Source organism: Antennarius striatus, chromosome 17 (genome assembly GCF_040054535.1).
Source record: "Antennarius striatus isolate MH-2024 chromosome 17, ASM4005453v1, whole genome shotgun sequence".
In the NCBI taxonomy this organism is placed as follows: domain Eukaryota; kingdom Metazoa; phylum Chordata; class Actinopteri; order Lophiiformes; family Antennariidae; genus Antennarius; species Antennarius striatus.
Window position 1 is genome coordinate 7,345,368 of NC_090792.1, and position 18,123 is coordinate 7,363,490.

General features: G+C 42.1%; 1 protein-coding gene across 10 annotated transcripts in view; it reads right to left on the reverse strand.

Annotated features, from left to right (window-relative positions):
• Positions 1 to 18,123, reverse strand: part of ralgapa2 (Ral GTPase activating protein catalytic subunit alpha 2) — a 119,323-nt gene that overhangs the window by 59,012 nt on the left and 42,188 nt on the right. For all 10 annotated transcript variants that reach the window (XR_011038628.1, XR_011038630.1, XR_011038631.1 and 7 more), the window contains exons 5-21: positions 16,947 to 16,990; positions 16,635 to 16,815; positions 16,380 to 16,495; positions 15,999 to 16,137; positions 15,581 to 15,789; positions 14,322 to 14,567; positions 13,911 to 14,093; positions 13,365 to 13,499; positions 13,068 to 13,216; positions 12,865 to 12,976; positions 12,378 to 12,615; positions 11,340 to 11,519; positions 7,424 to 7,546; positions 7,155 to 7,240; positions 6,984 to 7,074; positions 6,627 to 6,800; positions 5,912 to 6,100 (exon numbers count right to left, since the gene is read on the reverse strand). Coding sequence is in view for 5 of the 10 variants with exons in the window: in XM_068339638.1 (XP_068195739.1) it covers positions 5,912 to 6,100; positions 6,627 to 6,800; positions 6,984 to 7,074; positions 7,155 to 7,240; positions 7,424 to 7,546; positions 11,340 to 11,519; positions 12,378 to 12,615; positions 12,865 to 12,976; positions 13,068 to 13,216; positions 13,365 to 13,499; positions 13,911 to 14,093; positions 14,322 to 14,567; positions 15,581 to 15,789; positions 15,999 to 16,137; positions 16,380 to 16,495; positions 16,635 to 16,815; positions 16,947 to 16,990 (2,595 nt within the window). In the remaining 5 variants the exon portion in view is untranslated. The remainder of the gene's footprint in view (positions 1 to 5,911; positions 6,101 to 6,626; positions 6,801 to 6,983; positions 7,075 to 7,154; positions 7,241 to 7,423; positions 7,547 to 11,339; positions 11,520 to 12,377; positions 12,616 to 12,864; positions 12,977 to 13,067; positions 13,217 to 13,364; positions 13,500 to 13,910; positions 14,094 to 14,321; positions 14,568 to 15,580; positions 15,790 to 15,998; positions 16,138 to 16,379; positions 16,496 to 16,634; positions 16,816 to 16,946; positions 16,991 to 18,123) is intronic.

The following is an 18,123-nucleotide window of genomic DNA, read 5'->3' on the forward strand; positions in this document are numbered from 1 at the left end:
GATCTCTTGAGTCTCAGGAAGAGGTGGAGGAGTTAGATAGATAGATATACTTTATTTATCCCAAACTGGGAAATTTAGGAAAGTTGTATCTATTTTTAATTCCTCGCTAGAATTGAGCCCTAAACCAAAAATGATCTTCAATTTATTTGTAAGTCTTAGTCTGAGCCGATCAAACCCAATCCAGAAACTACTTCAACCTCTATTATTTGTCATAATTTTATCGTCCTCTTGGTCCATACAGTGACTTTCTATCTGAATTTGCCGATTTCTTAACTAGTTTGTTTTAAAACTGATAAGGCCATTATTGTTGGTAATTTCAATATTCACATGGACGACTGTAATGATAGCCTCAGTAGCACATTTATGTCATTACTAGACTCCATAGGCTTTAATCAGTGTGTACAGGAATCTACCCACCATTTCAAGCATATTCTGGACTTAGTGCTGATTTATGGGATTGAAATTGAAGAGTTAGTCGTCTTTCCACAAAATCCCATCCTTTCTGACCACTGCCTGATAACTTTTGACATTCGGCTATTGTGTAATTCCCATCCTGCAAAAACATTTTGTACTAGAAATTTATCAGATCATGCTATTTCTAAATTCAGGGAAGAAATCCCAAGTACGCTTAATTTAATCCCACAACTGAACTTCCCAGCGGGTCATTTTCCAAACTAAGTTAATGTTAGTCCATCTCAAATTGATGAGTTTGTTGACATTACTACACACACTCTGCGAAAAACCTTAGATTTAATTGCTCCACTAAAAAATAGGACTATAAAACAGGGGATGCGAGCTCCCTGATTTAATTCTAATACCCACCAATTAAAGCAACAATCCTGAAAACTTGAGAGGAAATGGCGTAGTACTAAACTAGGAGAACACCGCTCTGCATGGCAAGATAGTTTACATAAATAAAAGGAGGCACTTCGTTCTGCTACAGCAGCATATTATTCATCATTAATCGAGGACAACAGAAATAATCACAGATTCTTGTTCAGTACTGTATCCAGACTGACAAAGAACCACATTGCTTTTTGGCCTAGTATTCCATCAAGTCCCCACAGCAATGATTTTATGAATTTCTTCCAATAATAAGATCCTGCTCATCAGAGACAAAATTAATGGCGTCCTGTCCTACACAAACTCTGGTCCTTTAGGTCCCTTAGATCCGGAAAACACACAGCTGACTCCTGAACTCTTTGGTTCTATGGATGTCTTTTCTCCAATTCCAACTAAACTCATCAAAGAAGCCTTACCTTTACTTAGCAACCACTTCCTGAATATAATTAACCTGTATTATCAAATGGATATGTACCACGGTCCTTTAAAGTAGCTGTAATCAAGCCACTTCTTAAAAAACCTAACCTGGACCGTGCTGTTCTAAATAATTATCGACCCATCTCAAATCTCCCGTTTTTAGCTAAGATCTTGGAGAAAATAGTCGCTAATCAATTATGTGATTTCCTTAAATCCAACAGTTTATTCGAGAATTTCCAGTCAGGTTTTTGGGAACATCATAGTACAGAAAAAGCACGACCTTCTAACTGCTTCAGACAGAGGACTTGTTTCTATATTGGTTCTCTTGGACCTCAGTGCGGCTTTTGACACAATTGACCACAATATTCTTCTGGCACGACTGGACAAAACAATTGGTATTAAGGGATCAGCATTGAGGTGGTTAAGTCCTACTTTACTGACCGTTCCCAGTTTGTTAACGTTAATAACGACTCCTCCCAGTCAACTAGTTAGCTATGGAGTTCCTCAAGGCTCAGTTCTTAGTCCAATACTGTTTATCTTATACATGCTTCCTCTAGGTAATTTGATAAGGAAACACTCCATCAACTTCCATTGTAATGCCGATGATACGCAATTGTATCTCTCGATTAAACCTGATGAAGTCAATCAGTTGTGCAAATTACAGGTGTGCATCAAAGATATTAAAGATTGGATGACCAATAACTTTTTGCACCTCAATTCTGATAAAACTGAGGTCATTGTGCTCGTTCCAAAAGCCGTTAGGGATGTAGTGCCAAGTGATGTAATAGCCTTGGATGGCATCACATTTGAGGCCAAAACCACTGCGAGGAACCTAGGTGTCATCTTTGATCAGGATCTCTCGTTTAACAAACACATAAAGCAGGTTTCTAGGACGGCCTTTTTCCATCTCTGAAACATTGCTAAAATCAGGCATATTTTAAAACGAAATGATGCAGAGAAATTAATCTATGCTTTCATCACTTCCAGACTTGATTACTGTAACGCACTTTTTTCAGGCTGCCCCAAAAAGTCGCTGAAGACTCTTCAACTAAATCAGAATATTGCTGCCCATGTTCTGACCAGGACCAGTACCAGAGACCATATTGTGAAAGCTAGGATAGATTTTAAAATACTCCTCCTCACTTACAAAGCCCTTCATGGCCAGACACCGACCTATCTGAATGAACTTTTAGTTCCATACAATCCATCTAGAGCATTACGCTCTCAACATACTAGTGGTTCCTAGAATATACAAAAGTAGGACAGGGGTTAGAGCCTTTACCCATCAAGCCCCTCTATTGTGGAACCACGTCCCTTCCTCAGTTCGGGAGGCAGACACCCTCTCACTATTTAAGACTAGACGTAAAACATTTATTTTTCAAAAATTTTACAATTATGGCAACTTATGCTGCTATGTTTTTTTCTTAGAGACCTACACTGCTGGAGACTCAACATCCAGACTTACTGAGTTCCTCTCTCCACTTCCTTCTCTCTGACCATCTCTTGTTACTCCTCCTCCTCTCCAATCTCACTCTCTAAGTCTCCAATCACACCTCACTAACTCAACTTCTTCCCTGGAGTCTCTGTACTATATGTCCTTTTAGGTTTTCTCAGGTTCACCCCTCATCCACCCATCTGCTGTGGACCTGCTCATCCCATCCCACCAGTATCACCTCTAACCTAATCATCGATTGGGGTCCGGCTTCCTTTTTTCCTCCGCGCCACCATACTGTTCCACCCCTCATCCGCCCATCCGCTGTGGACCATCTTCTGTGGACCTGCACCTCCAAGCCCACCAGTACCACCCCTCATCTATCCATCGGCTGGGGTACTGCTTCCTTTCTTCTTCCGTGCCGCCATACATTCATCTATGCAGCTTTAATTGTGTCTTGAATTTACCAATGGGAAACATTTATTGAAGACCCCAATAGTCTAACCATATGAACACTGACTCTATCTGGCTTATCTGCCACTCTCTCTCTGTCTCTCTTTCTCTTACCCTGTTCTTATCTTCCTTTTATTTATTTTCCACCCAACCGGTCAAGGCTGATGGCCGCCCAAAAGAGTCTGGGTCCTGCCCAGAGTTACTTCCTCATCGAGGGAGTTTTTGCCCGCCACTGTCGCTTATGCTTGCTCTGGAGGGTTCAGTTAGGTTTCTCTGTCTATTAAAGCGCTTTGAAATGTCTGTTGCCATGATTAAGCACTACATAAATAAAACTTGATTGATTGAATGGGTTTCCTGCTCTCCAAGTGGGGACTGAGGTCCTTCCACAAGTGAAGGAGTTTAAGTATCTTGGGGTCCTGTTCACGAGTGAGGGAACAATGGAACGTGAGATTGGACGGAGAATTGGGGCAGCAGGAGTGGTATTGCAGTCGCTTTACCGCACTGTTGTCACAAAGAGGGAGCTAAACCGAGAGGCAAAGCTCTCTATCTACCGTTCAATCTTCGTTCCTACCCTCACCTATGGTCATGAGCGATGGGTCATGACTGAAAGAACGAGACCGCAGATACAAGCAACTGAAATAGGCTTTCTCAGGCGGATAGCTGGTGTCTCCCTTAGAGATAAGGTGAGAAACACTGCTGTTCGCGAGGGGCTCAGAGTAGAGCCACTGCTCCTTCGCGTAAAGTCAGTTGAGGTGGTTTGGGCATCTGGTGCGGATGCCTCCGAGACGCCTCCCTAGGGAGGTGTTTCTGGCACGTCCAGCTGGGAGGAGACCTCGGGGCAGACCCAGGACCAGGTGGAGGGATTATATCTCAACACTGGCCTAGGAACACCTTAGGATCTCCCAGTCAGAGCTGGTGGATGTGGCTGGGGAAAGGGAAGTTTGGGGCTCCATGTTGAAGCTGCTGCCCCTGTGACCCGACTACGGATAAGCGGTGGAAGATGGATGGATGGATGGATGGATGATTGAATGGGAAATCGATGTAGTATCCAAAATGCTCCTTGAGCATCTGACAAAAAGGATCTGTAAGTAACTATACAGTTCTTTTCATGTAGTCAGCTAAAAGAACTATCTTCTTCTTTTCCTTTCGGATTTTCCCTTCAGGGGTCACCACAGCTAACAGAACTATCACTTCTCTAAAATTTTCTTTCCAATTGCTCTTTTCAAGGGTGCCTTTTCCTTTAACATTCGCTCCTTTCCCTATCTCACGATTAGTTAGCTTTCTTTCTCCATTTAGCCTGCTAACATTCATCTATGGCTCCGCACTGCCCACCCAGCGCAATCCATGATTTGCCAACACAAAGTCGTTACGTCACCACGTTGATTCTTGACTAAATTAGGTGCGCTTGGTTTATAATACCAATACATTTTGTTTTGTTTTTGTTTGGTATGAAGTCTGATATTATTGTTTTATTGTGAAATTTCCACGGGTTCCCACAATTAACCATTTATTCTTTCCATTTTCCATTTTTTTATTTTATAATAGCAGGTGAGGCAATGCTTCACCTGTACGCACGTGCTGATACGCCAAATTAATTCAGGTAGAATTGTGGGAAGATAGTGTCACCTAGTGGGCAGCTGAAGAACCACCAGGGGTAGATGGCACTTAAAGACAGCTCATCCATGACACAATGATACATATATTTCCACTAATTTAATGAGCTATCTATATATCTAACTTGTTAAAGTGTGAGTTAAGTTTAGGAGATGTTAGTTGTAGAGATTTTTTTTTTCTTGAAATTAATTAAGTGGAGGAGGCGCAGCGGATAGTGATGTCACCGCACAAGCAAGGTGGTTCCGGATTCCTCTGTGTGGAGTTTATATGTTCTCCCCGTGTGTGTGGGTTCTCTCCGGGTTCTCCGGCTTTCTCCCACCTCCAAAAAACATGGGCTTTAGGCAAATTGGCTAGTTTTAAATTGCCCTTAGATGTGAGTGTGTGCGAGCATGTTTGTCTGTCAGCATGTCGCTCCGTGGTGCACTGGCGTTGCACCGGAGTGTACCCTGCCTCACACCCCAGTCAGCTGGGATAGGCTTCAGCAACACTGCAACAGCGGAAAAAGCGGGAGTAGAAAATGAATGAATTAATTAATTAAGTGGCACTTCAATGTGTTTCCAAATCACAATACTGTATTTGAAAAACTTAAGAGTCAAGTTTTACAGATATTACGAGGGCTGAGTCAAGTTAATCCAGTTAATCTTTCTTTCTATTTTTGTTCTTTCTACTACTAATTTATCTTTTTGGGGGAAAACTATTTTTCTGTCACAATGTTCAGGGGATGAAGCTTCTGAATATATGGATGTGGTGTATATTTACTTTATATACAGCATCTGTGACACACAGCCTAATTACCGAGAAAGATAAATAGCACAACAAGGCAAAAGGAGGAAAATTGTTTGGGATTTTGGGGTGACCTGTCCCTTTAAGCAAAAGATGGAGATGGATAGCATAGTGTGGCATAGGGATGCAAGGATGACAATATCTGAGCAAAATGTCATACGTAAAATGATATGTAAGCAAAATTTACTTTAAGGAACAAGCAAAAAAGTGATTGTACATATCAAACTGAGTAATTAAAAAGACTGTGCATCTGGGAGACTGACAAAAACACAGCTCGGAGTTGTGTAAGGAAAAGAAGTCAAGGAAGGGGGAAGAGTGATGTGAAAGAACACAATGGTTAAATGATGAGTAGCAGCTGGGGAGCAGTACCCAAGTGGTGTGGCATGTGTAAGACAGACTGATGCATGGTGTCATCCAGGGGGCAGTCCTGCGGGCACTCTGTGTGCACCAGCAAGGCCGGTGAGGTGGGCAGGTTCTGGGGGTAGTGGTGGTTGTGGTAGTGGTAGTGGTAGTGGTAGGACGGGGGTGCAGAGTGGGGAGGGAAGGCACACTCAGGACCTAAAAAAAAACAAGGGGAAAGGGATCAAACTGGTTTTAAGGAAGGTGAGCAGGAATCAAAGGAGAGTGATAACTTCATGCTGACAACACAATTCACACACGAGGGTGGGAGGGGCAAAAGGGTGACAATTTATCAATCAAGAACTGATCACCACAGGTCAAACAACACACAAAACAAGATGTCAGCAGCAATAAAAGATTAAACATTTTTGCCGGGAAAAGACAGCAGACATGCAGACCAAATTTTCTTACTGGGTCACACCCAGTATGACTAATTCATCCAAAGGAAAATCCAGAACTCTAAATGAGACATCTCATTTATTGAACCTCTAGAGCTGCTTAACTGTGTCAACATCTTTTCCCCTCTTTGTTGAACATTCACATACAATATGATTGCTCTGTGGGTTTTTTCCATACACTGTCACCAATGAAAAGTTTTTTAACTGAAAAAGGCATTAACATCTACAATAAATACATTGTCATTTATTTTAAGGTCCCGAGGTTTTGCTGTTGCTGGTTCCAGTACCTGCCAAAGCCTCGTTGTGGCTGAGCAGCAGACTCCCCTGGCTCTGGGGGTCGGTGGTCACGTCCATGTGGGCTGACTGCGTGGACTGAGTGTCACCCTCCTCATCTAAAGCCTGGCAGGCAACCTCAACTTCATTGAGGTAACCATTGGATGTTTCACTGCTTATACTCTCACCTATGAGAGGGTGAGTGAGGCAGACGTTTAGGACAGAGCAGAGAATAAAGAAACCAGCACTGAAAGCACATCTATTAATCAAAGGGAAGAGCGTTCTTGGTTCTTTTTTCTGATTCTACTTCAGTTCTACAGAAATGGAGTGATTTGCATTTCAAAGAAAGAATCTGTGATGGAACGGCTCACTTTTCTCTCTGGGCTTGGTTCTTGTATGGCTTGTGTGCCCCTCAGTACTGGACTCTGTCTCAGGTGGGCTGCTGCTCCGTCGGATAAGAATCTAGGAATACAGAAAGAACCATCGGAAGTATTATTTCATTGTTTTTACTCAATATAGTCAGACAAGATGAATGTCCTCACCACTGGTGGCTCATTGCTCTCTCCCCTGCCCTCAGATGTTCTGCCATCAGAGCCACAGGAGATGGGGGAACACTCCCTCTTCTGCGCTGAGGTCGACAAATGATATCATACACAGCCAGAAAAGTAAGTATCTAGAAAAACTTAATTCTCATTAGTACATTCATATCCTTGTGATAAAGTCTGTTGCTTCTTTTTTACATCCAGCCAAGGTAAAAAGACGATCAGAAGGTTTCAAGGTCAAAACAGACTTAATAAAATCTATTCCATACCTGGCATTGTGTCAGACAGGGGTTGGGTGATGTCCGAGGTGCTGCTGCTTCGCGGCAGAGGGCCGTCCCCTCCTCCCAAGTCATCCTCTCCCCCACATTCTGACAGCTGACATTCCTCCACGTCTGAGACAGAGGAGAGGACACGGTTAGACAAGAGTCGTCTGTATAGGTTCTCAGTTATCCAGGTCATGGTTATCCAAAGCTAATTAAGTCATTCCACTGGACTTTAAGAAAGTTCTTGAAGATGTTTCATCTCTCATCCAAGAGACTTCCTCAGTTCTTTTGGATGAGAGACAAAACGTCTTCATAGGAAAAACCATAAGGACCTCCCTAAACCATCAAATGTCAACGCACCACGACATGTATTACTTTTAGGGATCTGAAGACAAAGTAAATTTGAAAATGTGACACAATTATGTCAACAATGGAGAGAAATTAGGACATGCAACATGCAGTGGGAATGAACATACAGGCCCGAAACACCCCCCCCCCCACGTCTGCTTGTACAACATGTTCACATGTCGATGGTGTGTCCTGTTTCTTCAGGGGAAGGAGGGGTACAGGACATCATTGTCTCCAAAAAAGTGTTTTCAGATTTAGGCTTACATCATTGATTGAAGATAGTGGAAGGATATCCCACAATGCTTTGCATTCAGAAGCATTAAATAAAAGATGGCTATCCTTTAAAGTAAAAGTAATCCATAAATGTTCTGTATTTTGTGTCCATGGAAAATGCTAAATCATCATTGGAATGTCTGATTAATGATCAAATAGATGTAAATGATTGCGATTGGCTAATTTAACTTGCACTTAATAAAAATAGCTATCTATATGTTATTATCCAAACTATTCTCATTGCATTTTAGGGTAATAAACATGAATTTTTCATGCATTTCTTCTTATTTTTGCCTATTCTTTTATTCTGTCCTATGAATGAGGTCAGATTTGTCACTATTTGATAATGGCAGCAGCAACAGGCTTGCATAGATCAATATTACTATATAAAAAGCCAAGCCAGAGTAAAACAGGCATCTAATCTGATAAAAAGCAGAAAAGATGTCTGCTGCCAAACTGCACCAGACAAATGTATTAGTTTGAGAACATATAAATGTCTGTGATAATTATCCTAGTCAAAATTACAAAATCTACTGATGACATGATGAATGGCGTCCCATTTCCTAGCTAAACATGTCAGCCACTGCCCCATGAAACTTGGTTTAGAGAGGAAAATCAAAAAGTTATGGGCTCTTGAAAATTAGGGGTTAGGGTTACAAAGACGAACTTGGTTTGAGTCACACTTATGTTAAACAGCTGCCAAAGAAAATGTAACATTCTTCTGTAAGCACAAGACAAATGCTCTGATGAGAACCATAAACTGGTGGCACATGAGAGACATGACATACGAATGAACAGGCAGAATGGAGGTCACACAATCATGCAGCTCTCAGAAGGCACTTTACCTGAAAGTCTGTGAGAACAAGCAGAGCTACCAGAGGAAATACCAGGCAAGAAAGAGCTCACAGTGTGGAGCAGCATAGGAACGCTTTTAGTAGCGGGCAAAGCCTCGTACAGATGAACACAGTTGCTGATGGACTGGCTTCGCTTAGCTTCCACAAGAGTAAAAGCAAGAGGGGGGAAAAAAGAGACAGTGGAAAGAGAGAAGATGTAAAGGGAAGAACACAGGATTAACAGTCAAGTAGAGGGCTGCAAAAGTACTTCACAGAAACATCATTGGTCAGGAAAGCAGGGAAATCATGTGTCTGTTCTGAGGATTTCAATATCCGATAGAGGTCAATGAAACTGTCAAAAGGTTTGTTAAAGGTATTGATGACCGTGATGTGCCGGTAGATGCTGAGAACACCTTTGCACACCTCGACCTGGTTATCTAGGAGTTTGGGTACATCCTGGCATGGCTCCAACAGGAACACATTGGATCGTCATGTGGGAGGGGCATCACGTAAAGTCTGACTGCTACTTGGTGACTGCATTGATACTGGAAATTTTAGTTTTGAAAGTAAAAATGTTGAATTCAGTGATAATTCAAACTTGTTAAATGTCATATTATGTAATCCGTCTTAACACTTACACATCTTTGAAAGATATTTGACAATTTCCTACACACAGTTATTGTCAACATTTTTAAAAATTCTTCTTCTTTTCCTTTCGGCTTTTCCCTTCAGGGGTCGCCGCAGCGAATCAATTGCCTCCATCTAGCCCTGTCCTTTGAATCCTCTTCTCTCACACCAACTACCTTCATGTCTTCCCTCATTACATCCATAAACCTCCTCTTTGGTCTTCCTCTAGGCCTCCTGACTGGCAGTTCAAAACTCAGCATCCTTCTACCAATATATTCACTATCTCTCCTCTGGACATGTCCAAACCGTCTAAGTCTGGCCTCTCTGACTTTATCTCCAAAACCTCTAACATGTGCTGTCCCTCTGATGTACTCATTCCTGGTCACTCCCAGAGAGAACCTCAGCATCTTCATCTCTGCTACCTCCAGCTCTGCCTCCTGTCTTTTCCTCAGTGACACTGTCTCTAGACCAAACAACATCGCTGGTCTCACCACAGTTTTGTACACCTTTCCTTTCATTTTAGCTGAAACTCTTCTATCACACATCACACCTGACACTTTTCTCCACCCGTTCCATCCTGCTGTAGTTGTAAAAACGTAACTGCTAAAAATTCCAGCCATTGTGGAGTTAGAGCTACTTAAACAGTTGAAGACGGTTACTAATAAACTATTAGTTAATATTTACACACACACAAGTCCAGTCTGTTGACAGCTGTCAGTGGTGGTGTATCTGAACAGCCCTCCAGAATGAATCTCAAAGCCAGCAGTGAAAGAGTACTGCTTCATTCTCTGCTTTCCACACACTTGAATTATGCTTTTCAGCAAGACATGCATCATCTTTGCTCCTGCCAGCCAATTCTCCCCATCTATGCATATTAATTAGCATTAATTACACCCTTAATGAAACTATCAAATGATGCCGAGGGCCTTCTCTCGCTCTCTCTTGAGGAGGAGGAGGAGGAAGGACGTCTGTCGAACCTTTGAAGATCAATGAAGGAGAAATCCAATTAGGGCGAATAAAGGCAGGAAATTTGAAGTACTATAGTAGCATTTAATGTCCCCCTTTGCACACCCACAAAATACAAATAAAAGCTAACCGAGTAGGTGCATTAACATATACATGTTTTGTGTGTTTGTGTCAACACAAATGTGTACACCCCTCCAAGATTTCTTCCACAAATAAATCTCTGAGCTCAACAAGGTTTCCATCTTGGTGGTGACTAGAGGGGTGGAAACTACAAAATGTCTTCTATCCTCCACATTAAGATTCTGTCTAGACAAAATGAAGACCAGCAGTACGGGTGCGGAAGCCTTTTACACCTCTACTGCCTTCCAGCGTGACGTAAAATTAACCTGTCACACCGCTATCAGATAAGGGCTGTTTGCTGTGTCTGAATTGTTCTAACGGTGATAATGTCCAAAGGTGGCCTTTGAAAAGCTGCTGGGGTGGGCTGGAGGGGTATTTGCTTTGTATGCCTGCAATTGAGCTGAGATGGCAACATGTTGACGTTGGCCACTGACATGCGAGGCAAACAAAGGGGGCCATCTGCCGGCCTCTTTGTCTTTGGTGTCGGCCCTTTCATGGACACCTGGGCTAGCGTACACATGACCTGTCTGAAGGCTTTCACAAGCAGTCAGTAAGTCTGATAAACCCTGCAGTCTGAAGCTGTGGTCCAGGAGCTTATCGGTTCTGTGCTGTTGGCCCACACAAAGCCGACAGATTAACACTGTAAGTATAATCAACGTACAGACATGTAAAAGCTCTTGTGAAAGCCCCCCCTTCGCATTTTGTTTGCCTGCTCTGTGTCACACAGCAACAATGCTCACATTATGGATACTCACCAGAGGCCTTCTGTCGGACATTGTTTCGGGCTTTCTCCACACAAGGAGCTCCTGATGTGGTTGCAGAGCGAATCCTCATGGGCTCCTGAACCCCCGACCCGCCCTGCTCCCCTTGATTCCTCCAGCTCAGAGAGAAGGAACGTGCTACAGCTGCTGCCTTCTGGGAGTCCTGGACAACTCCTGATTCAAAGGGGGAAAAAATATGAATTTTTAATTTTAACTATTAAGTTTAGGGTTTAGCATTCATAAATTCCGTTATCTTTTATCCAGATACAAATAAAGTTTAATATTCCACTCTACATGTCCAACCCAAGTTCCACGAAAATCCATCCAGCTCCTTTTGTGTAATTCTGCTAATAATTGAACAAACGGGTCGGCAAACATAAGCAGTGACAACACAACCTTCTTTGTGATTGCAACAAAACAAACATGAACAAAAAAACATTACTATCAGCCCAGAATATCATAATTGGCGCAACCCTAGAAGTTGCACATTGTGCACTTGCATCCATCACACACACTGACGGTATTAACACAAATCAGTTTGCAGAGTCTCCCTGTACAGCTCTTACTGTCCTCAATCAGAATTTTTCACATCTGGCAGCCATTTGTGGTGGGATAATAGAAACTCTGGAAGGTGGCAGGACACAATGACGGGTGGATGTTGTAAAGACAGTATTATTCAGATTACAAAGGCACAAAACAAATCCATGTAACAACTGGAAAAACATTCCACTTTTCTCTTTAAAATCGCTGACTGAAGCAATGAATCATCTGATGTCATTTGCAGTTGACCCTGGGGAACCCTAAAAACACACCCTGTAAAAAGCGTTTGCTCATCTGTATCCATTTTTATCATTATTGTGACAGAAAAAGAAGTGACTGATCAATAGGAAGGAGTTTTGAATGTTAAATTAAGGAAACAATCTTGTGTGTAAAATAAGCTAAACTAACTTTAAATCTTTCATTATCTAAATTCTGGCCATCCCATCTCACATTCTTCTGTTTCTCCCCATGCCCCCCAACCCCCACCCTCACCACGTCCTCGCTGCTTCTTCTCCTTCTGCTCGCTGAGTTTGTCCAGAGGCAGGTTGGCCATGTCCAGACCATAAACGGTGCGGGCCAGCACAGCCGTCAGTGAGTCCATGATGCTGGCCCACTCTGTCACCAGCTCCTCCCAGCAGGTAAGAGACGACAACACTGCCAGCAGCTCGTCCCACAGCTCCCGGGAGATAAATACGCACAGGTTGGCGCGCACCCACGCCACAATGATGGTCTGAATGCAAGATGAGGCAAGCAAAGATAATGAATCACTGACAAGAACTGCTACAGCTTCAAGTCCCATAACATAACAGGACGTTGGCTGAATATATTTGTTGTCTAAAATCTTACACACACAGGAACAATCATGGTGGAATAATGCAAATAACATGCAATAGACATGAACCTTCAGTCCTTCATCTTTTCTGATATGAATTCATACCCGGATAAAGTAGTCATGTTACACTGACAACTGTGGACGTACCCTAAAGAGCACTGAGGCTAAACTTTCAGCAAAGCTGTCTTTTCTTTGGTTTTCCAGAGGTCTCTTCATAACTGCCTCTGTGATCCTCAGCAGCACCTGTAGCAGCTGCTCCCTGCAGCAAACAGATGGCGAATCACAAAAGTGTAAACAACTCGCTAAAAAAATAAAATAAAAATGTGGCAACATCTGGAGATTTCACTGACCATGTCTGCGTACTCATTGTGTGCTCCATGATCATGTGCCGGTAGATGCTGAGAACACCTTTGCACACCTCGACCTGGTTATCTAGGAGTTTGGGTACATCCTGGCATGGCTCCAACAGGAACACATTGGATGAGTTGGTCAGGAACACCTACACATGGGACACAGCAGGTTTTAGCAAACATTCAGAAAAAGCACGACAACAGTGGTTATAGACAAGTAGACATAAGTTCTGCTCATTGTGGGTACCAATGCTGTCATCTCAGGATACAAACACAACTCAGGGCACAGGTACAGACCTGTAGTGTGGGCTGGATACCAGCCTTGATGGCCCTGTTCTGCTCCTCTGTAAGAAACCCCCGGCTGATGGCGCTACTGAAGGAATAAGTCCTCCCCCAGCTGGATGTCCGTCTGTGGCCCTGGCTCTGTAAAGTCTGGCAGGAGACAAAGCAGGCACGACAATTAATCAGCACATAGAAGCCTCGAAATTACTGCACTCATAGGAGTGCTGCAGATGTGTGTGTGCTGTTTAGATTATGGCATGATTTATAGGTAGGAATAAGTCAGTATGTCACATCATTTTCATCAAAGTTAAAAAAGTATGAACAGATAAATTTAAGATACAGTTTCTTAATAAATGACCATGTAAAATAATTCAAATATATGAAATAAATAGCTAGGCTACAATGCAAATCCTTTTGGATCCCTTGACAATTTCACACAAAGTCTTAGCTGCATGTTTAGCTTGTCTGGTGTTTAGCTGATGATAGGCTAATAATGACACTTGTATATTGCATATGCTCAGTTAATCTGATTTCTTCAGCTCTTTGATTCAGAGGTTTCACCTGTGCAAGGATGTTGTTTGTCTCTGTGGTGAGAATTCGTTCAGCGCTTTCATCTACTTCATCTGTCTCAGTAATTGCTTCAGGCTCCATCATGAAGCCTGGCTTCTCTTGCAGGATCCACTTCCTGTACACTTTGATGACTTTCCGTGTTGCCGATGCCTCGCAGGAAGGCAGCAAGAAGGCCTTCAGAGAGAGAACATGGACTTAAAACATTACATTATAAATACATTATTATACATTACAACATAACGGTTGCACTTTTATTTGAAAAGCTCCCATTAGTAAGACAATATTCCACCAATAAACATTCATAAAATTACCAGCAGAGGGCGACACAGTACATGGTATCACTTCAAGCCTGTAAAGTATTAGAATCAGAAGTGAATTTACTTCCAGGTGACCTCAATTTACCTGATGGAAAACCTCGTTGACAAAGTTAACATTGTCTCTGGTGGAGAGCAGGATGCCTTGCACCATGTCATAGACATGGCGGTGCTCCTCCTCAATGCTACACAAACTGGAATCACTGGGTCGTCGATCTGACAGCGTACTGCTGTTGGAATGGCTCTTCTCAGACTCGCCCGGTGGCCCGTTCACATCTCCATCTGATGGCTTATCCTTGTCCTTCTCCTGGCTGCTACTGCCTGCAGTGACAGTCTGAACACCACAGCCAAACACACAGAAATCCGTGTCTAAGTGCACTGCAGAGCTGCCTCTGAACTGAAAAACAACTGGTTCCTGTGGTCTCACACAAACAAATGATTCTGCTTCATAGTAATTTGGGTTTTATGAAAGTTTTCTGAAAAATGGGTGACAGTATTGTTATTATGAAATGATTGTAACCTACATGTAATAATAATAACTATTTTGTATTTCATTCCTCTTTCAATGAATACAGTGCGCCTCTTTACTCACGGTTAATGCGTTCCAGGAACCACACACATAACAAATTCCACAATAGAGCGACAAACGATTTATCTTATTATTTACGGTAATTTAAACGTTTATGATCCTCTTCATACTGATATTAAACCACCTTCTATCAGTGTTACCTTTTCCAAAACTCTTGATAGACCATTTAAAGCACTTTTGTGTCTCATGGACGTACTCTGTGTTCCAAGACTCACGGACTTCCAGATGCCGTCAGCCAATAGTGTCACATGACTACCTACTAAAAATCAACGATGAGGTGAAATCGCGAATGTTAATGCGCGAATACGTACTGTGCAGTCTTTAAACAACTGTATTGTATATAAGTAACCTAAAGAATTCCACACACTTGTATACAATAATGAATTTGTTTGTTTTGAATTTGTTGATCAGCAATTTAATTTATTTAGTTTCTCAAGCAGAATTACATTCAACCTAAAACATATTTTTGAATGCAATTATATCTAGTAAGTATTAATTATTATATTTAACCGGCCACAAGTTCCATAGCATATTTTTCCATACTATGTCTATTAAAAAGCACAAACACTGTTACACTGTGAAAAATGAGAGGATGAAAAGAGTACGGCAGAATTTTAGAAGATTAAATAATGACGTGTCAGTGAATTTTTTTGCACAAATGTTGTGTTGGTATGGCCAGCTGTCTTTATAAAGACATGTGATCAGAGGATTTGTTGTAGAAATAAATGAAAAATCAACTGAATGTCCCCTATGCTCACCTGGATGAGTTTAGGAATGACCTCATTGCCGTTCCTGGTGCTCTGCACCGCAGCAGCACTGCTGACATACTTCTTCTCCAGGAAGAAGGTGACCAGCCAGGTGATGAAGGCCACACGGGGTGACAGGTACTGGTCCCTGGTGCAGAAGGTGCTCTCATTGTTCCGTGTCACTGGCACATAGAGGGGTTTTGGTCTGTGGTGGGGGAGATCTATGGTGAAAGAGAGAAGGTTAAAAAAAAACAGAAAAAGGCAAAGACATTTGCTTGTTAAATGTTTGTTTCTTCCCCTTTTATGGCATGGCAGCACAAAACAAACATTCTGCATGTATCAATCTAGCCATCTATACCTTTGCAGGACTAGCACTTTAATTTAAAGAGTCAAATTAAGTTTACAGTGTATGTACTGTGTGTCATCTTACCTAATAAAGGCTTGTAGAGGTTTGTCAGCTTGGTGAAAGAGGGGAAAAGATGTGGCAGGTAGTACTTCTTGAAAAGACTGAAGAGAAACCTGAAGCCTGTGTCCTGGTTCTCTTTGTTCTTCCATTCTAAGCTGGATGCCTGGCAGAAGGAGGACAAAGGCAGACAGGGTCAGGCTGCAGGGAGAAAAGGAAGTTCTAGCATCTCTCAGACAAAAAGTTCATAGAGGGGAAGAGTGATAAACTCCAAATTTGCACACTTGACTGATATAGTGTTTAGTTTTTTGTAGTTCTAAAAGGATTTCCAAACTTTTGCTGTGGGAACATTCCCTCAGCAATGCATGTTATGCTTATGTTTACTGTGAATAATTACGTAGTTATCACCTGGATGACCATGTACTTGAGCAGGGTTTCAAGGATGTAACAGGTCTGGTCGTCAGCAGCCTTTTCTCCTACAACAGCTGGAACAAGTGGGGTAATCTCCTCAGGCACCACCTTGGCTGTTTAGACACAAACACTTTAAATTAAGTGTTTTAAACTAGATTAGGAACCCAGGCAATCTGATCATTTAAATATCTTTTAGAATTACATCAGTGACTATGCTTATCACTACATTTAGTTTCTCAGATTCACATTCACCATCGGGGGGGTTGGAGAAGGGGTTGTAAATGATGGTGTCAAGGGTGCAGGGTCCTCTGGAGGACGGCACAGCAGGGAATCCTGGGACCAGACAGGCAAAGATAAGGAACTGCTCCTCAGCACAGTTGTCCCTCAGAGCCTGCAGCCACAGCAGGAAGAGGCGGATCCCCTCGCAGCGGATCTAGAGGGGAGAATGTTGGGACACGTCATGAATGCACAACAGAGGTAAACTCCAGCAACTGAGATAAAAGCGACACGTAGAATCCATTTAACGTAACCTATTTTGTAGTCTGATCATGTCCGGATGTTTACCTTAAATGAATTTCCAGTGTGTAGAAGCTTCTTTAAAATAGAACCTGGAAGAAAGCCGCAAAAGCAGAGACAGATGGTTAAACATGTTTGGAACTCTATATCATGAGCTAAGACCCCCCCCCCCACCCAAAAAAAAAAATAGCATAAAGAAGAGGGAAGTAGGTATTCTTGTCTCTACAGAGGTAAGTTGACCTTGATGGATGGTTGCGACAAACTAGCAGGGAGAAAAGAAGGGCTTCTGATTTTCCTGATGAAAATTAAGATCAGCTGGCAGCGAGAGGCATTCATGAAGGCGATCTAGTTCCACTATAATCACATGAGACACATTCACATTCCTCTGATTGCTAAATACCTTGGGTGGAAGAGGTGTGTTTGTCTGCGCGTGTGGGCGCACACGTGTGCATGTGTCCATGTGTGTCTTCAGACATACTTGACAGCCTGAATAGCACTGCTCTTAAACATCTTTTCGTGCCTTCTTATTTAAGATTTCACTTATAAATTCTGGTTTTGTTGGGGTAAAAGTTGAGCTTCTGCAGGTGTGTTCAAATTTTGATCACACTCACAAACATTTCACTGGCAGCCATGAGTTCTCACACTCCATCTTTCTAGTATATTAACATAGTTCATGCTGACAGTGAACATATTCTTCAGATGGGTACATATACTGTCTCAAAAATTATTATTATTATTTCTATTATTATTATTATTATTATTATTATTAAAAGATTATTATTATTATATATTCGCAGTGTCAATCACGCACTCACAAGAAAATATCAGTATCAAGTAGCTGGCTGGTCCAAAATCAGCAGTCAGCTGTTTAGCTTTCTTGTGCCAGTGCTAATGAAGAGACTGGGTTAGGAAATCATTCGTTATTGGGTTCCAGCTGGAGATATGAGAAGTGAGCAGCCAGAGGATGGAAAAAAGTTTTATTCTGTTCCTTCTGTAATGTCTGTGTCAAATGGGCATTAGCTGAGAGTACTCAGCTTGAAAGAACATTATATTTAACTCATCAATGCTATTCCCGACCAACTCTACAATTTGAAATGAATCTGCAGCAAAGGTCTAGACGTGAACTGTTGCTGCCAGTGGAGGATAATTTGTGATTTCATGGCCATGTAATAATATATATCATAACATGAGATATTTTCTGAATTCAGTAAATAAATACTTCTTA